The 20157-nt window shown below is 43.0% G+C and overlaps 1 protein-coding gene across 10 annotated transcripts in view; it reads right to left on the reverse strand.

The window, feature by feature from the left end:
• NHSL1 (NHS like 1) overlaps positions 1 to 20157 on the reverse strand; it is a 184324-nt gene that overhangs the window by 75000 nt on the left and 89167 nt on the right. Inside the window, exon 1 of one of the 10 annotated variants that reach the window (XM_075748219.1) lies at positions 15293 to 15393. The exons of 8 other annotated variants lie outside the window; for them this stretch is intronic. In XM_075748219.1, coding sequence (XP_075604334.1) covers positions 15293 to 15311 — 19 coding nt within the window. In that variant the 5' untranslated portion in view covers positions 15312 to 15393. Of the gene's footprint in view, positions 1 to 15000; positions 15109 to 15292; positions 15394 to 20157 lie in introns of those variants that run through there. One more of the 10 variants, XM_075748220.1, reaches the window with a different exon arrangement.

The raw sequence follows: 20157 nt of genomic DNA on the forward strand, positions 1-20157 counted from the left end.
ATTCAAACATGCAAAACACAGAGCACCACCCAGCATAAACTGTCTGCAACGCTGACTCAATGGTACTGGCAAAGTGTAGAAAGTTAGCAAGAAACCAGCGTGTTTGGTACTTGGGGGCTTTTTTTGTTTAACATCCTGTTATTTTGCACCGTGACCTGAGCAAGTAATTGTCATTATATAGTGTTTTATACACACCTTGCATGGTCGAATCTCAGCAAATCCGCAAACTGATGAAAACAGGCCTTACAATGAAATGTGTCACGTACTTTAACAACTTTAATAAAGAGGGATGAAACAAGCCTTGCCTACAAGTTTACATTTTTTGACAACAATTTCAAGTATCTGCAAAAATATGGATGGACTGGGGAAAACGTGCCAACAGCATGGGCAATAGCTGTCAGCACCGCTGGCTTGTCTGTACATACTGCAGAAACTTACCGGCATAAACTGAATGCTGGCAACCAGGCTTCTGAGGCAAATACAAATTTACAAAGTCAAGTACATTTACTCATCAGACTATGAGAAAGACAAACTGTGATTAACACTAGCCGAGTTCAACTCACTCATCAACCACAATGATGTTCTTGCATCCGCCAGAATAAATGAATGTCTAGACAGTCCTCCTGGGTGGGATGAAGCTTTGACAGCGCTGTTAGTGAACCAGTTCATAAGGAGGCCCCGTTAACGCCTCCCTAATGGGACAGTATCTCTGTAACCCACTTGTCTAGCCGCTGTGCCTGCTGTCTCACCCTTCCGATTCCCTGCGATTATCAGGGTCTCAGGAAGAGTCACTCTCATAGATGTGATGCACAAAACTTCTGAGCATCAACAGGCTATTGATAAAAGAGTGCATTGGGGCGTGTATTTATTTCTCCTGCAGACAGGAACAGTATCTTTTATTAGACAAGAATACAGTTGGATTTTTGTTAAGCTTTTTATTTTAATGACTCAAAATCATGTTATCAAATTACATTCCAAAAGGACATCGGTTGATGATTGCATGCAGTCTTTGTATCTCTATGCTGTCCCGTAACTTGACCCAGAAGTTAAGTGTAGATCTACACATCAAATCAGTATTATTAGGTAACATGCAGTGCAAACACAGGAGCACAAAGACAGGGGACACAGACAAAATTCAGTGTTCAGCAGACTCAGATGCTCCCAAACACTTAACAAGATGACACAGGATAACATACTGGCCCAAGGTCCCCACAACATTTACCATGCACTTCTCTAGACTACAGACATACTCAATTAGCCATGTTTCCAATGCGTGCTCACGAAGGAAGGCTGATGCACAGTAATGGGATCAAGACTGAAATCCAGTTTAACAAGTATATTTACCATATGGTAGGCATTAATGTCCCCACAAATTTTTCATGTGAAGAATAAATCTGTTCTTCCCTGAAGCCTGGAAGATCTCAGTAACATATACGATACAAGATTTGATGGTGGTTATGGTCTCAGCTATTAGCAAATGCAAAACCATAAAGAGTTAGGAAGAGGATGTACCATCTCGCGTGAAAAAGACACTGTGTACATTGCCTCTTCCTCTTCTAGTCTTCCCCTCAAAATCCTATAAAAAGAAATTATTATTTTATACTGTGTCTATGTGGAGCAATAATCTAAGTTTGACAAACTCAAAATTTCACCTGAAATTTGATCTCAGAACTTCTGATTAAACCTCACTTCTACTGCAGCTATAGTACTGTTTTATTTTTTCAAATACACAAAAGGGAGGCTGTTTGTTTTTCTCAGCCTTGGGCTATCATTTACATAAAGATTTCCCCAAAATAATATTTTATTTCCTTTATTATTCTTTTTCACACCTTTTAAACATTGACCTATTAGTAATGCAAGTATGAATGTTCTGAGCAGACTGTTAAACATGCATATTCATCTTTATCAGCATATTTCAATTTTGCTAAACCACCACAGTCAGGATCTATTAGGAAGCGCTTGAATAATTAGGCAGAAAATTGATTACATTATACTGGAAACAACATTTGGTCTAAAGAAAAAAGACCGGTAAGAGTTTGACAGACTCCCAAAACTATGACTAACTCAGGGATTACAAGAAACAAAATGAAAAAAAAAAAAAACCCAAGAAAACATTAGCCCTTTTATTAGACAAGCATCTATGCTCCTGAGCTCTGAGAAAAGCAATGATACTGATGACTTATTACACACAGGAGTTTAAAAAGCATATTGGATATACCTAATGGGAACTCAGGGGATTTGGAATCACAAAGTATGGTCATGTCAGTCCTACTCTGGTATTAAGATAATCTTTATAAATATATTACATAAAAAATTGTATCATCAGTCTTTATGTACAATTTGTAGATCCTCTGGATAGAAGGAAAATGGTAATATGCACAATGTAGTGAAATAGTGGCACTTTTATGAACACCATGCACAACAAAACCATCAAATGAAGTAATTTCTGATCCAGGCCCTACAGCCACATTGGAAATTAAAGAGAGCTTGTAGAAATCCACAGGGATAAACTTTGCCCTAATTAGACAGCGATTCTATTTTTAGCAGCAATGGATTGACGTATTCCGGGCTTTTTGGCTGATCAGCTGGAGGTTTAAATTGTAGTTAAACGGTTATTTTTAAAGCAAACAAGAAAAAAAAATTATTTATACATTAAACGTATTTCACTGGAGCCATATAGCATTAAGAAAGTCTTAAAATAAAAAGTATCCGCCCTTTGCAGATGGACAAGTTGGGACACAGCAAGAACGAGGACATGCCTGTTGCGGCAGAGCACCCCAGCATCCTCGGGAGCTGGCAATGGCCAGATCGGACACGGGACGTCCTGCTTTCCTGGCCGGTGCACGTACCTCCCCTCTTTCCTGTGCATTAATTTAGTGTGTCTGAAGTCTTAACTCGTGTCCCTTCAACACATACAGCAGACAAAAGCTAAATAATGTCAAAAATGAAGAGGAAAAAAAACCCTTCAGGTATTGTAATTCACTTTTTAACAGTATGAATCTCAAACATGAAACGAGCAGGAGGTATCAGCTTTAGTGTTTAAGGCAAGCCCAACATTTGACGAGCTCATACAATACCGACAGACATCAGGGTGCAGGGGAGATGAAAGGGACCCAGGTGGGGCGGCAGGCATTGCTGCCAGGATGCACACAAAGCTTCATGATGCTCCAAAAAGCTCTCTCCACATGGCCATCTTCACATTCTCCAGCATTACCTCTATCCCCTACTGCTTTCATGGATGTATTTTTATCATACGCTTGCGATCACACAGCATCTATCAAGCTTTTAACTTTTTTTTTAAAAAGGACCTAAGTAATAAGGCACGTGCGGCTTAAAGAGCTCGACTGGCATGACAGCTAAAAGCAGTCCTAGCAATCAAATACGCTTTGTAAAAAGCTACAGCAAGTGCTGCTGGCAACTGTGTGTGCCTAACACACTGGATGCAAACCCCTGAATGCTGGGGCATTTGGCTAATTTAATTTCTGGTATCCAAATAGCCAGTCCTAGATTCAAAGTGTCACCCTTAGGCAAACCTCAGCCCTCTGCAGGCACACCAAATCTGCAAACCATTCGATACAGCGAGCACCCATAAAATGCAACAGAAAACAACAAGAACAAAATAAAAACAAACTAAAAGGATCGTGAGGAATCAATGCCTTGATGGAAAGCAAAAGAATCTTTACAAACCCTCCCGACATAACTTTCTTGCTTTCTGGCACTCTCCAGCAACTATAGGCCTACTAGCAAAACAACTCCTCTGGTTTCACATTCATTGTAAGCTCAGAATTAACACCCTTCCCATTAAAACCACGCAGAGATTGCTGCACAGACTTTTGGTATCTTTGTTTCCATCAACAGCCTTTTTCTGTCTCTTCATATACAAATCTCTCGTGCTGACAGCGGGGGAGAGTCTTTTCTTACTATCTGAAACAGCCACCCCATATCTCCCCACTGCATCAATTCTGAACATACCCATTACCCTCTCTTTTATACTTTAATTTAATTTTTCCTTTGCTGTTATATAATAGCTCCCCTGTAATTATTTTTAATCAAATAAGGATTTTGATATACAGCACATATGTAAGACACCAGAGGAGAAAAACACACTTTATATTACATTATTGGCAGTCCCTGGGCACTTAAAAATACACTTCTGTGTTCCAATTATTCATCTTTACTTTCAATTAGGAAGCCTTCTTAAGAGCAACAAGCAATGTCATATGTCTAATGTTAACTCTTGATCACTGCTTTGCAATATTTAAATGAGAAAGCAAATAAAGGCACCTGTATAAGCAGCAGGTAACTCAGAAAAGCCTTTCTATGCTTTTCTGTTTTAGCTCTGTTGCCACACAAAAAGAAAGATAAAAGTATTTTGGTTGGTGCATTGTGGGAACCAGACCACCTTCGGGAAGGGGGTGACGCACATTTGGGATAGAAGACAGAGCCGTTAGCGAGACAGAAGTAATTAGGTGTTACTGCCTGTGGTTGGAACAGAAGCTATTCTTGCCGCCCTACTCCAGGGGCTGGGTCCCACGCATCTGCTGATCCTTCCGAAAACACAGTGCAAGAGATGATGCTGCCAAAAGCTGGGGGAGAAGGCGGCTTCCAGTCTGGAGCCACAATGTATGGCAGCGCCGGTAACGCTGGTACACCCACGCACTCTGCGAGCAAAGGAGTCACATCTCTACCAGCTTATTTTACAACTCATATTAAATGGCAATTCCGACAGAGTAGGGTAGGATTACCCGTTTCAGGTCTGTTCTTTAAAGTCATTACCATGGTAACAGGAAGAGAAAGAAGTCGTCTCCCCACTCCTATTTTCTCTCACAATTTCTTTAACGGATTTAAAAGCCTGAAGAGGGAAGCATCTTTCCGATACCGAGCAGCAGCAACCTCCCTGCCACCCAAGCAGCTCACTGGAAGAGTCCACACACAGCAGGATTTTCAATACAAAAACCAAAGCAACTCACGCTACTTGACAAAAGCCGCTGTCAGAAGGCTACAGCATCCCAGCCCTCCTCCTTCTGGAGGAGATGCTTTGCTGAGGCTGCCTGCTGTTGGTGTACATCATCACTGCTGTCAAAAACGCAGTGCCACCTCCTGGACACGCACGCTCCCGGGAAGGCTTGCTTCAGCCAGGTGCGTAACGGACAGCCAGGAGGGCTTTCAAGATTAAAATGATAAAAATTTTTAAAAGGATTCAAATCCATATCAAAAGAGTTCATAATTTTTAGTGGGTACTTCTAAAAAAGTTTCATTTTCACACAGTCAGTGCACTTCGATGAATGCCCTATAAAGAATTGCTTTCAAGTTCCATGGAGGACAGAAAAAAAAATGAAACTCAGTGTTACTAACACAGCGCTGCTGCAATGTATAGTAAAGTAAATCTGAGATGTTAAAAAATGTGCTAATCTGCTGCTCAACTATTTTACACAGAAACCGCTAGGAAATACAAACCCCTCTGCAAGGTCGAGACTTTCTACTGTGTAGGGCACAACACCCAACATCGAAGAGCATCAGTCAGCTGCTACTGGGCAGAGGCATTCCTTCACTCCTTTTGAGACCACAGAGCAGCAGCTAATGCATTAGATACAAATACATTACAATATAATGCAACAACATTAAAATGTCAATGAAGGAGCAAGAACAGCAAACTTAATTGTCAACAGTCGTGCTTTTCATTTTGCAGCCTGGAAGGGTCTTCCTGCATATCAGCACACATTTTGGCCGCGGGTTAGTTCAGCTCACAGATGCTCTTTTTGGCACGACCCTGGCCACCTCCACGTCCCGTACCACCGGTTTGCAGTGCAGGAGCAAGGACCTCAACAACCACTCCACGCTATACAGCCCTCTTCTCTTCTGTTGTGCTACTTGCTAAGGTGGACATAGGATCTCAGTAATTGCTATGTGCTTAAGATAAGGTAGTTTTACTATTTTTAAATGCACAACAATGAAAAAAAAACCCTTGTCACACACTTCTGTCAGCAGCCTAAGGAAAGATTATATGTCAGCAAAGAGAAGTATGTTGAAAGAACTAAACCAATACTTTACACCAAATATCATCACATTAACCTGGAATGGTTCGGTAGAAGATTTTTAATCTGAAGTGTCACATTTGCTTGAAAATCATATTTATGCAAGATAAGCCAGTTGGCATTAGCTTCTTAGGAATTAGGGCTAAATAGAGCGCACCTACTTTCCAACAGGTCACATAAAGGCTTTTTAAAAAAAGTAAACTCTTGGATTTACAGACAGACGGCAGAGAATCAAATTCCATTAGAAAGAGTAATGTCAAAAATATGCACCCATTTCCATGGAAAAGATTAAGCTAATGAGGAGCAATATGAAGTAGCAGTATTTCAGTTCAAAACAAAGTCACACCCTAGGAAGAATGTTCTTCTCGAGTTCCAGATCAGTGATATATCTGTATGGTGTGTAAACTTTTTAGTATCAATTATGTAGTATCGATTTTTACAGAAAATTCGTATTGACTTGTCACTTTTGTATCTCTAACAGCAAACTTTCTGGACTGCTGTTTCATGCAGAATACGAAGTTACTGAAGTCAACTGTTCTTAGAATACCTGATTTGCCAACAAAAGGATTGATTAAATGCAGGTGCTATAGCTGCTATGCAGCTTACCGGTGCCCTTCTTTCTTGGTACCTGTAAAAAATACAAGTCAAATGGAGGAGCTTCACAAAATCACTTGGAAAAAGCAGCCATCTGTATACATGCCACGGTAAGCGCACAAATTAACAGATACTGTTGTCTATGGGTTTCATTTCCAGTCTGTTCACTAGCAAAAAAGAAATTACACTAACCCTGCATTTCCAAGCAATATTCTTGAAAGTAAGTCTCCTTTCCGATTACTCTCCCCACATGCCAACGCTGCGTCAGAGAAGGATCTCCTCTGCAACAACCCTGACTGAGCAATGCAAAATGCCTTGCCTATGGCAAGGCCCATATCGAAGCCATAAACTAGGACATGGAAAATGTATATAATTCTTCAAATCTATGCTTCTGTTAATTTCAGAATTACATATTCTGAAACTCTGTATTTTGACAGAATACATCCTCCTCAGGCTACTGGATCAAGACAGATTTGAAGCTGAAAAGATCATTATAAACTTTTTTGTTCTTCAGAAGAGTCACTCGGCCTTTACAAGTACTTTGCATTACACTTTTTTTTTGAAGAAAAATGACAGCAAAGCCACACAAATCAAGATGATAATTCAAGAACAGGTTTCAAAATTCTAGCAGAAAAGTAAAATTATTTTTAACTGATTTGAAAACAATCCTTTAAAAAGAGAAGCAGTAAGTAATCAGAGCAACCTCTGCACAGAACAACATGGGAAACCCTTTAAGATCTTCAGGGTGGAGCTACAAGCTGTTTGACCCAACAAGGTGGGACATCTCTCACCACGGCAATCCCCTGGACAGCCATGGTTTGCGTGGGGAATGGGCCCACCCGCAGGGTGCTGCACAGATGATGGCTCCTGGTTGCCAGCAACTACAAAAACCTCATTGTGATCTTGAATTTATCTGAGGTATGAAACTGGGACAACAAAAAGCAAACCTGACCAACTAAAGAAGGGTGCATTTGTGCATTCAGGCGGTGGAAAGCTTTTCTCCAATTTATTTAGCACAAACGTCTCTGCAAATTAAGCTTTCAGGCAAGAGTGTCCAATTGGTTGACCTTAATAATGAAGGGAGGAAACCCCTGGGTTTTTCTCATTACTTAAGCGCCATGGCTCTTTATCCCGCATAAGCACGTTAAAGACGCAGCAATTCTCTTAAGGCTAAAAGATGCACAAAATAATCCAAGACTTTGTGACTGAGGCGCAGACAGAAAGCACATTCCCCTCCTAAAAAGCAGGATCTGCCACTGCTGAAGATGCCTTTGCTTCAGGACCACAAGTATTAGTCCTTGTCTTCACTATGGGATGAGGCTAAAATTCCCGTTTATCTGTTTCAGCAGCTATCGATGGGTTTAAATTAAAATGGGGATGGATTAAAAATCAGAAATGGAAAGGGGCCAGGATGCTGTGCTGCAAAGAGCAGATTTCCAACAGGTCTCTGGATTAGGAGGATTTGTGGGACAAGAAAGACCTTAGAGCAAGCAGCCTACAGTGAGACGCGGCAGTATCTCACTCCGTGCGTAACTGCAGGACGCCACAGGAAAAAGACCAAGAGAAAATTGAAGGGTGGCATCGAGGTCTGAAGCCCCTGTGAGAGCACGAAATCTGTAAGATAAAACTTTCAAGGAGAGCGGAGCACACCCAGGGCTAGAAGAGGACAGGAAAAGCCCAGTGGTCCCGACCCGGCTGAGCTTGCGGGGAGATTTCCGCCTCAGCCGCGCCGGGTGCTCGGTGCACGGGAAGGACGGGGTGAGCTGCTGGCACCTGCGAGCCAGCCCGATGCCTCCAGGAACTGCAGCACACCCGGCTCCTCACCCTGCCTTTCCCCACAGGCAGCCTCCAGAGCACCACAGCAGAATAAAGAGAAACTTCAGAAGCCGCAATTACGTCTTTAAAGGGATAATTCTTCCCGGTCTTCACAGGAGGACCACCAGAAGCACTTAACCGTGGGATGACTACGACAGACACACGGTACAAATGCAATCCTGACCCCAAGCCTCCACATAGCCCGAAGGCCCTCTGTCACAAACGTCCCTTACCAGCTCCACAAATTCTGACTTAAACTCTCCCCGAACTTATCAAGAACTATCTTAAAAACACTTCTTTGTCCACATTATCCTGTTTGGAAGTCTGTTCCACAACTTCCCTCCTCAGATGGTTTGCAACCTTTTAATGTCTGACTTCAATTAATTCAGAATGCACTTGTAACCATTCATCTGGTGCCAATACTCTCCCTTGGACTTCAACAGGTTTCCTCCCGCCTTGTGGTATCTACCTCCCAAGCTACCAGCTAGACTAAATAAGCTATACTTTCGTAATCCCTCTGCATACAACCAGCAACTAAGCTTAAAATATTTTAAAGTCTGAAGGTCCAGACAAGTTACACAAGAGCTTCAAATGCCAGAAACTTTTTCTGATTTTTTTTTAAATGTGGCTAGAAAAAAGTGGGATGCTCTAGAGGACTGGAAGTCAGACAACACTGGGATAGTATTAAAAAAAAAGATGCCTGGGGTAATTACAGGCTGTTTTGCCAGACATTAACTGCAAGCAGGATCACAGCTGTGAAAGGACTCTGAATAAAAGATTTAATAAAATTTTTATCTCTTAATACCAGGCAATGTGCTTTCACAGGGAATGGGTCTCCCATTTGAGAAAGGTTTATGGCATTTCCCCAGAAGTAACAGCAGCCTTCTGCACAAATGCTGCTGGCGGGAAAAAAAGCCAATGTAGGAGACTGACAAGCATAGACAGTACAAATCTGGTAACGCTATACTTAAACAATGTGAAATTGTTACTATGCTTAAACCACTGAAAAATGTATGAAGATATTTATAGGTTTCAAGTATGTGCATGCTGTTTCAAAGACCACTTCAACATGAAATTCTTTCAATGCTTATGAATCCAATCAGCTGTGCATCCTCCTTTTTACATCTGTTTTAATATTCTCTAGCCTGCACGCTTTTGCTGTTTAAAAAGTGTTGGCTTCTTGCTGCAATTTTACAGAAATTCACTGCCCTCTACTACTGCTTTACACAGTAATCACCATCTGCATTGTGCTCACAGCCCTCCAGGTGATGGAGGGGGTTAACAGATATTGTTTAAAAGCAAACACCAGCAGGTCAAGGAAAACAGCAGATGATCTTTTTACTAACAGGCCCTCTTTGGGACTGCAGTGCTGTGTGAATTGTGCAAACGGCTCCTGTTGCAGACTGCAGTAAAGAACTAGATGCGGAGCAGAAAGGCAGAGCGTGCATTAAATGCTCACATGAAAGTAAAACTAGAGTCTAAGGAAAAGCTGTCTGTTAATTACACAGTTGTGACAGTAGATGAGTTGATTTTCATAGAATCTTAAAGACTGAACAACACCACCTGAGTAAACTAATGGACTACAAGCATCAAGTATTTTTGTCTGTGTGTATTTATACTGCACTGTGTTTGAAAAGCACAAGCTGAATTCAAGCACTGGAAGCTAGGCACATACAGAAGCCTATCCTGACCTCCACATTTCCAACCATCAGCTAAAGATTTACTGAAGGAGAGGTTCAATACTAATTGATTTCACAGCTGAATCTATACGACTTGCCTTGTCACCATACCACTTCAGGGTGAAAGTGCCCTGTGCCCTGGGAAAGGCTGGTGTATCTGCCGGAAGAGATTTTTATCTTAGTGCTTGATTATGTTCACCCCGCTTCACCCACTGCCACTGGCCTTCTTAAAAATTTAACGGAAAAAATAGGTGCCCACACCCTGTTCTATGACCAAAAAAAGCAAAGCAAAACCACAGCAAACAATAGGCATTCATTCTGCAGGTTCTGTGCCCGTGCCACGTGGTGGTCTCCTCAGAGGTGGTCAAATGAAACAGCTCCAAGGAGTGGAACAACACGCTTACACACTGTGGTGAACAAACCTATTTATGGGCAACGTCTGAATCACAGAACCAAGAGCTGGGGTACGCCACTCTCCCCCGATGGGTCAGCACGGCAGAGGTACTCTCTGGGGTTTCCGTGTGCCCCGTCCGCTGCAAACAGCCAAGAAACAAGTGGGGCAGGCAGTGTGGGCATGGCCGCAGCTCAGCCCCCCAGGCACTCTGCTGCCTTTGGAAATTCACTTTGCTTTTATATATGCTGCTCCCCTTCCAATGTATCTAGATTGTAAATTCATCCAAGTGGAAACAGTGAGTGTTTTACACCATTGTGCAACACTACCCAACAGGACTGTAGCCGTAGGCAGAGCAGCTGCAGGATACTTAAGTGAAAAAAAGTAGAAATACATGGGGATCTTCAATATTTCTGAGCACCTGGCTAACTTCAGTGAGAATGTTACTATCCAGTTCTATAATCTTCCTTTCATTATTTTCGATTTCATTCCGTACTTCAGGCATGGTTAGAAGCAATTCCCGTTCACTGCCACCTGACAGAGCGGCTGGTCCTGTGCCCGATGCTGTTAGCCATGCTCAGCCACAGACACGTCTTTCCCCACCTCTCCTGCCTTCAGAAAGAGCAAATACAGCTGTCGTTTAACCATCAAAACCTTCAAACTTTAAGCAGTCTTAAACACTAAAATCTCTTTGGTAATTAAGTAAAAACTTTTTTTTTTTTTTTCCCCCCATAACATGTGAATACACCACGTTTGACAGCACTCTCTGTGGCTCTCCGGGCATGTCAGGGATGCACACGGGTGTAACTGTGAACACTTCCACGAGCAGCAGACCCCAGTTGCGCCCGAGATGAAGCAGGTAGCCTTTCACTTGAGTGGGGATAGGACAACTGGTGGCAAAGAGGAGAGACTGGAAAAAGCACAGCAGAAAGAGTAACTCCATAAGATACAGGAGCAATGAAGAAAAACAGCAGAGCTCTTCTTTCAGAAGTAGATTTAATTCAAAGTCATATGCTTGATACTAAATTCTCATTTGTTTGTATGAATTGTGCGTTTGTTCAAACTGCTTCTATATTCTGAAGAATTGCAGATAAGAAATGCCCTCAAAGTTACTCACCCTATTAAAATAATGTGTATGACATAAAAAACAACTACAAAAAGAATGGGTCTGACTCACGAGTCCTATTGTGATTATACACAACTCTGAGACAGAAATAAAAAGAATTAAAATGAAGTCAGAGTAATGAATGCCACACAATCCATCTTAGGCTTAAACTAAACTCATAAAATTTTGCCAGGAATCTTCACTTTGTCAGATTCCTTCACTAAGATTACTACTTGTGCACTCCCTCATTTTGGCCTGCTGTTACACACACAAAAAAGTCACACTTTAAATGGAAAGAAAAAAGAAAAAAAAAGGAGAAAGCAACTTAATACAAATTTTTGCTTGCCTAGTTTGAGTTGGAAAATGCATTTGTTTAAAGACATCAGAGAAAATCTGTTTCTGATTTCAAACACTGGATATTTTATGAGAACATTGCCAAGAAAGGAATCCAAGGAATGTCCTTACATGCACAGAAAACACAGGAGACAACTGGTGAGCAGCCCTGTGATCTTTCACAAAAAATAAATAAAAAAAATCTGCATTTCTAGCATGGAACCCTTCTCTGGGGAACAAGCAGCACATGCCTGGGATTTTTCATGGATAGCTTCTATCATAACTTCTTGCTATTATTAGTATAAAAGACTTCCCTCTCAAATCCACAGCTGTAAGACAAGCAAGGATGGAAAATACTTCCCAAGCGCAGGCAAGCAGTAAGCGCACATGCTTGCTTTACAGCATTTCTTGGCACTATTCTCCTTCTGCAAAAACTATGAAGGAAAGAGAAACTCTAGGCAAGTATTACAGAAACATGAGCTCATTTCTCAGCACATGCCAATGAACTGGCTCATGACCCTTCTAGGAATTAATTCTTTTATAAGAAAAATTATTTAAATCTTCTGTTTGTACTTCTTCAGATCGATAAGAAGCACACAGCATTGCCTCTGCTGCAGATACCCAATTTCGATCAATACACCACCAATGCAACTCGTGTTGCACACGATGGGGGTCACCTCAAGGGCCGTGTCGAAGAACCGAGCGCTGCCCACGGGCACCCAGCACCCCGGCACTGGAGCGCTCGGGTCAGCCTGCGAGCAGAAGATGCTGGGTCACCGGCCATGCACGGGCAGAGGCACCCAGCTCTGACCACCTATTCGCCCCCCCGCAAGTGTCTTAAGGGGCAGCTGGGAAGGGCAGGGTGACAAGAGGCTCTGTGCCATCGGTGCAGACTATCATACAGCAAACAGAAAGAGCAACCTGAAAAAAGAGAAAATTAGAAGCAGCAGGCCCCTAGAGCTCATGGAGACCGAGTTTTAGAGCAGGGATTTCATCACCAATCCAACGCACAGCCAGCACATCCAAGCGCACCGAATACACCGACCTAGTCCCTACACCAACCTGGGACTAATTGATCTGATCGAGACGGCTCGCTGGATCAGGCTGAGGAAACACCGTGGGAGCTGGCAGCCAGGGCAGCACCTAGACAACCACACCACTTCTCCTGAGCCCTCCAAGCCCAAACAAACCAGCGTCTGAAAGGCAAATGTGCTGTTACAAAAGCAAACAAATCCTCCTCCCTGTACAGGCTACCATGATGTCACTAAAAGGACCGATGTGTAACAACTTCTTTCCTTCATGCATCAAGGTTAAAAAAAAATAAATCAATGATAACAGCCCAGGTGATTATTTCAAGATCATAATTTTCAATGCATAATAATGTACTACACAGTAACTGTTGCTCCTCAAGGTAGGGAGAAGTCTACTACAAACTAACAAAATAGTGCGAAACACAATGACTTAAAGAAAACAGTATGTAAGTGCACCCAAACAGGAAAAAAATAAAATATGACAATCAATCAAAATACACTGCTACGCAACCAATCTATCCACTGCTTTGAAGCACAGCCCTACGATGGGGTTTTATGTATTGTAACTAGCAACTTTCCTTATTCAGAAATAAAACCTGAAAATTTTGAAAACATTTTTTTCCATGTATTAAACTTAAGATTCATTAAAAAGCAAGTGTAATTCAATTTCATTGTGCAAGACAAACATATTTTACTTCTGTACAAACTCATTCACTGCACATATGACATCTCTGAAAACTTTACCTCATTTTCCACCAGGTGCTCTAGACTACAGAAACCTCCATCTTCTTCACTGCCTAGTTAACCACCTTGCTCAAAAACCTTTTATTGATTATACACTTTATTTAAACAACAACTTCTGTCCTGTATCTCTGAGTTAATAATTTTTTTTAAAAAAGTTTTATCTTTCGTTGTTTCTAAACCTCTTGTGCAGTTTAAAAATTTAAGTAGTGCAGTGTTTTGACTTTATACACTGTAACAAACCACTGCATAGCAAATTGTGTTGTACAATTAATTAAGGTTTTCTCTAGAAACACCGAGTCAGTACTCTGAAATTTGCAGGAAAGGAACTTTTTTTCTGCCTTTTTTTAAATTTATGGTTGGCAACTGTACGGAGACCCTTAGCGGGGACTTTGCACACTAGAAGTCATTAAAGTAGTCAATGTTTTGAATCAACTTAGAAGAGCAGAATATTCTGAGCAAGTGTCGATACAGCATCCGAGTATTTAACTTAATTGCTATGCTTTGTGAGGGAAAGTATCTTTTTTTACAACTCCTAAACGTTCCTTACAACAGCTCTCTGGTGTCAGCTTTCAACAACTGCACTTCAGTAAGAAAAGAGCAGGAGCCGCGATATCATTTTTGAATAGAAACAAATACAGACCTTAAAAATAACAAGCTTCTCCTAACCGTGGTTTTCAGAACCACGTTCTTAGGAAGTCCAATTAGAAAGATAAAATAAAAATCTCTTTGGACATAAGACCTCTTACTGTCCTGACGGCTCCGCACCATCTCCAAGGGAGAGTGAGCCCCGCTGGGCAGAGGGGCAGGACGTTCCCCCAACCCCCGCAGCACCAACTCTCCGCTCTTCTCCCGCCGCTCCAACGACGCTTCACCCAAACGGGGGCAAAACCGAATAAAGGTAAATAAACTTCTGGTGCAGCATCACCAGTAAAGATGCTCCACACAATAAAGCCACTACAGAAGTTCCTGCGAAGCAGAGCACCCCGCCGCGCAGGCCATGCGCCCGCGGACCCGCACCCAGCCAGCCCGTCCTTTTGTCCTGCACCTTCCCGCAGGATTCCCGCAGGATTCCCGCAGGATGGATTCCCGCCGGGCAGCGACGTCCCGCTCCCTGCTCGAGGGAACAAAAGGAATAACAAATCTATAACGCTCGCTCATCAACACGCTGAATAGGCTTTTTTTTTCTTTAAGGATTACATTTCAATTCTAAAATCCCTCCTCCACCAGCCAACAAGGTCCAGCCGGAAGCGACGGCACCAGGTCTTTTCCTCACCTTTTAGGCAGAACATCCTGCAGCCGTCCGAGGCAGGGGCGAGGCGGGGCCGTGCCGTGCCGTGCCGCCCAGGCGCGGCACCCCGCAGTGCCCGGGCCAGCTGCTCTCCCGCCCACCCCACCCCACCCCGGCCCGGCCCGGCCCGGCCCGGGCGGCGCAGCGGGGCCCGGACCAGCTCTCACGGCCCCGGGACGCGGCCGCCCAATCCGCTGGGGTCTCCGCCGCAGCGCTGACACCTCCCCATCGCTCACCTCCCCTCTCCCCGCTCGGCCCACAGTAAAACGCCACTTACAAAACGGACTGCCGGTCATTTCGGTGCGTCCCAGCAGTCCCCGGCCCGAGGGCAATTGTTTTAGCTCATCTGTCAGCAGTTTTCAACGCTGTGCATTCAGCTTATGGGCATCTATTGGTCAGCGTCAGAGAAATACATCGCTTCAATCCCACTCAACTGTTCGTTATGAATTACTAACTCTGCTCTTGGTGATTTTTTTTTTGGTTGGTTGGGTTTTTGTTCTGGAATATATGTCTGATCTCTCTCCAGAAAGTGCTTTCTTTGTGCAGTTTTCTATTTCATCTATACATACAGGCTTGATTAATAAAAATCTTGCAAGTGTATCTAAGCAGTGAAGCTAGAGACACCTCATCTTTACCTGACTACCAGCTAGCGACAGACCACCCCTCTGCCCAATTTTATGTACAAAGAAGATTAGTAGTAGGGAAAATCTAAACAAGATGTCAAATTGTGCTGCATCTTAATTGACTTCTCATTCTAAGATGAATACTACATTTCTCAAGTCAGGGCCAGCAAGTATTCCCTCTCACTAACATCTCAGTTCTGGGGGTATAACACTTCCACAACACACCAGTTACTCTCCATAGTACAAGTGGGAAAATGCTTATTTTTTTTAATAGAATCATAGAATAGTTTGGGTTGGAAGGGACATTTAAAGATTATCTAGTCCAATCCCCTTGCAATGAGCAGGGACATCTTCAACTAGATAAAGTTGCTCAGAGCCCTGTCCAGCCTGACCTTGAGTATTTCCAGGGATGGGGCATCTACCACTTCTCTGGACAACCTGTTCAGTGTTTCACCACCATCATTGTAAAAAATTTCTTCCTTACATCTAGTCTCAATCTACCCTCTTTTAGTTTAAAGCCACTACCCCTTGTCCTGTTGCAACAGGCCCTGCTAAAAAGTCTGTCCCCGTCTTCTTTCTTAAAGCTTGCAGTACTTTCTTAAGTACTTTCTTAAGTACTGGAAGGCTGCTATAAGGTCTCCCTGGAGCCTTCTCTTCTCCAGGCTGAACAACTCCAACTCTCTCAGCCTGTCCTCACAGGAGAGGGGCTCCAGCCCTCTGATCAGCTTTGTGGCCCTGCTCTGGAGTCTCTCCAACAGCTCCACGTCCTTCTTATGTTGTGGTCCCCAGAGCTGGACGCAGTACCTCCAGGTGGGGTCTCACCAGAGTGGAGTACAGGGGCAGAATCACCTCCCTTGACCTGCTGGTCACGCTTCTTTGGATGCAGCCCAGGATATAGTTGGCTTTCTGGGCTGCAAGCGCATATTGTTGGGTCATATCCAGCTTTTCATCAACCAATAATAATATATATTCCTTTCTGCGTGCCTAAAGAGTGCTTCCCCAGCTCAACACCAGAGATGTTGTGGCTAAAAAGATTTCTTACATACACCCTAGTTCTGTGGAGGAGACCTTCAGGAATAGAAGCACACAACCTCGTAAGCATTTTATTTTTATAGGGGTCACAAAGAGCTGCTGCCAGCAATGTGCTTACTGGTGATATTTAGGTCTAAATTGTGTTGACTAACTTTTATAGGGCTTGCCCTTGTATGGCAAAGAAATACAAGAACCAGGGAGCAAGGTAAGGGTCAGGGTAACCCACCTTGCTAAACAATAGAGAATTGCAACTGTCTCCAAATGCATGCGTTGTCCTAAATCCTCCATGTAAAGCCAAATGAAAATAAAGAACACATGCAAACACATGTTATCTTTGGGTGGAGCTCCAGAAAAAAAAACTAGTCCAGACACCTTGAAAATGGAAGTTTAGATCACAGATGAAGCAGCACTAATAAGATGCTAAGTACCAACGTGCTTAAAGTATCACATTTCAAGTATCTGTCATCATGTAGAAAAGTTACTTCATTTTAGAGTAGGCTAAGGGCAGGCTGCTGTGGCAGAAAAGGGGAGACATAGTGGAGTAGCTCAAAATCCAGAAACAGCATTTATATAGCTTGGCCTGCCTTTTCTCTTTTAAATCCTGATAGAAAGGGTACAGCTAATGTCAAGATTTCCTTGTGCTCTGAGAAGCAAAGGGCCCTTTCCCCTTAATTCCATTTTCTGGTGCTCCAGGCACACACGCACTATTTCCTACCACAACTAAACACTTCATGGAGACAAAATAAACAAAAACATTTTGTAGCTGGAGGAAGGCTACTTGGATACCAGAGGGATTCTAAGGTCCAATCTTGTTAAATCTACTCATTAATTACCTGGAAGGGGAAGCGAGCAGTGCATCAGTGACAGTCACCGGGGACTGAGAGCAGCTGCGAACACACCACTGGGGACTGAGGAACAACATGGCAGATTCTAGGGGAATCACAAACACAAGTAGAAAAATACAAAAAAAAAAAAGAGAAAAAACCAGCAGTCAATGCTGCACATAGGCAGTGGGGAAAACTGTCGCTAAAACAAGGAAGAGGAAGCCAACCACGGCACAATAATATTGTTTGAGAAATTACAGACAGCTTCGAGGCAACGTGGTATTAAAAGTGCTGAAAAGTCAGAAGTTACTCTGGGTCGTAACACCGGCAGCATGTACCATCGCCTGGGAGGGTTTGGGCCAGCATCCCTTCCTTGGGGGATACCCTCTGTCCTCTTCATTGGGTCCCCCTCCTGCCCTCACCCAGAGGACAGCAGAGGAGCCTGAATGGGATGCCCACCTTCCTGATGCCCACTGGGAAGGAGGGAATGCTTAAAAAAAAAAAAAAAAAGAAATACCAAACCCCGGACTGGCATAAAGCAGATCAGCATCTATTTCTATCCCTATTTTAGTGTGTCAGGATTCTGTCAGTGCCCCAAAGACACGTGCACAACTTTACAAGCAGCAAAACTAAGGAGGCCTGGTATCCCATTGAGTGCCTCAAAGGTGGTGGACCTTGCTGTCTAGGAAGGCAAGAGGTCCAAGTGACACTCCTCTCTTGCCTGGGCATTTGCAGCACCGAGACAGGTGCCTGGACCCTCTCTGGCAGCTGTGACACTTGCAGGATGTCACACCTAGTCCTGACTCTGAGTCCTATCAGGGAACCAGTTCTCCAACTCTTTACGTCTCATTTTGCTCTCCATGACAGTAGGGAACCAGATTTCCCCACTGTACCAGGGTGAACTCTATGGAAATAACATGGAAATATCTTTCAACAGTCAAATTACAAAGTATACTGATTGTGTAAAAGCATTACACGTCAAGCTGCATACGAAGAGACAGCTACAAGTGTGAATGAATCCCACCACATCTACGCCATGAAGGCAGAAGCTGAGGAGATCATGCCAACTGCCATCACCACCTCTCACGGAGGCACTGCTCCTACTGACTGGGTGCTAAATAGTCAGGCTCCATAGAGGAGACGACAACAAACATGGAGAATTGTGCATATATATCCATATTTAATATGGACTGGTCATGGTCTTCTAAATAAAAATGTTTTAACCACATGAAGTCAGGAATTTTGATGCACCAAATCATGTCCTTCATCCTCTGCTTTACTCTCAAGTCACTGAAAGTCCGCTGAGAACAACTAGAAGAAATATGTTAGTGTAATTTTTTCCTTGTTGAAAACATAACATCATTAGTGCCATTTCTCTTAGCTACCCTAATCAGAAAATGCAAGGGGATGGAGGGAAATAAATTTAGGAAAAACATGTATATACTTGCACCATTTTTTGATACTAAACATTGTACTGTTAAAATGAGCATGGAAGAAAACGCAGCTCAGACCTGCCCAACTCACGGAGAAAGGATGAGGGTTTAGGCTGTTTCAGTCTTGCATTACATGTTGCTGCGCAGCAAAGCGCATCCCAATTTGACTGCCAGCAAGCAGGGCTGTTGGGACGTCTAATTAAGTCTTTCTTCCTTTTAGAACCAAAGCAATCTATGGAGACGTATCTTTTTGATACCCTGGATGGGTGCCAACTATTGAAAGATCTTTTTCTAAAGCCTGAGTTGCTCTGACACGTTTCCCTTTCAAACTGTGCATAAACCACACAAACACCACCACGACCAAAAAAAAAACCCCACAACCAACCAAAAAAACAAAACCAAAAACCAACCCTGAAAAATGATCCAAAGCAAACAGCTGGAGTAAAAATAAAATTTTCAACTTGAAGGCTGTCACAGCCCAACACCGCTCAGTCTGCAGTTGGCTCAAGCACCAAGGCAAGCCAGACCCAGAGCCTACTAGGCGCTGTGGTCCCACCGGTGATAAGAGGGGGGAGATAAAGAAAGGTCAGGTCAGTCCCAGCGTATCTTTAAAGGGACAGCATTGACTCGGAAACCGAGCAGCGGCTGAAAAGATAGTGACCATTATTTTGATAAGTAAACCCAAATATTCTTGTAACCCCAAAGCAAGAGAAAATATTTTGCTATTATCTCTTGCAGTTGATAGTGTGTATTACATTACCCATTCCACTTGAGGAATTTTTCACCGATTAGGGTGGAGTTTCCTCATACAGCGAGGAAGGAAAAAAAGGGTTTAAAAATTATTATAGATGATGAAATTCGCTTGGGGGAAAGCCACAGCAAACATAATGAAACAAGCAACTTACTCATATGATCAGGCTGGAAGTATCATCTCCTTTAAAGCAGAATCCACTGTGAATAATTAGAATAACCCCGTGATTAATTCAAATACCTCAAATTGATACATATTCACAATAGCAGGAGGTAAAAGGATGTGTCCTGTCCTGCAAAAAGTAATGCAGACAGGTGACTCGTGGTGAATGGACCTTCTCAAATTATCAGTGAAGCAACTAGGATAGAGCTACTCAGGCAGTCCCAGATACGCAGCTGCAGGGCCTTGGCATACCTTTCCAGACTGGCATGAGAAACAGAATTTTCCTACTATTCAAATGTAGAAGAAAAATTAATTTA

This window comes from Balearica regulorum, chromosome 3 (genome assembly GCF_011004875.1).
Source record: "Balearica regulorum gibbericeps isolate bBalReg1 chromosome 3, bBalReg1.pri, whole genome shotgun sequence".
Classification (NCBI taxonomy): Eukaryota; Metazoa; Chordata; class Aves; order Gruiformes; family Gruidae; genus Balearica; species Balearica regulorum.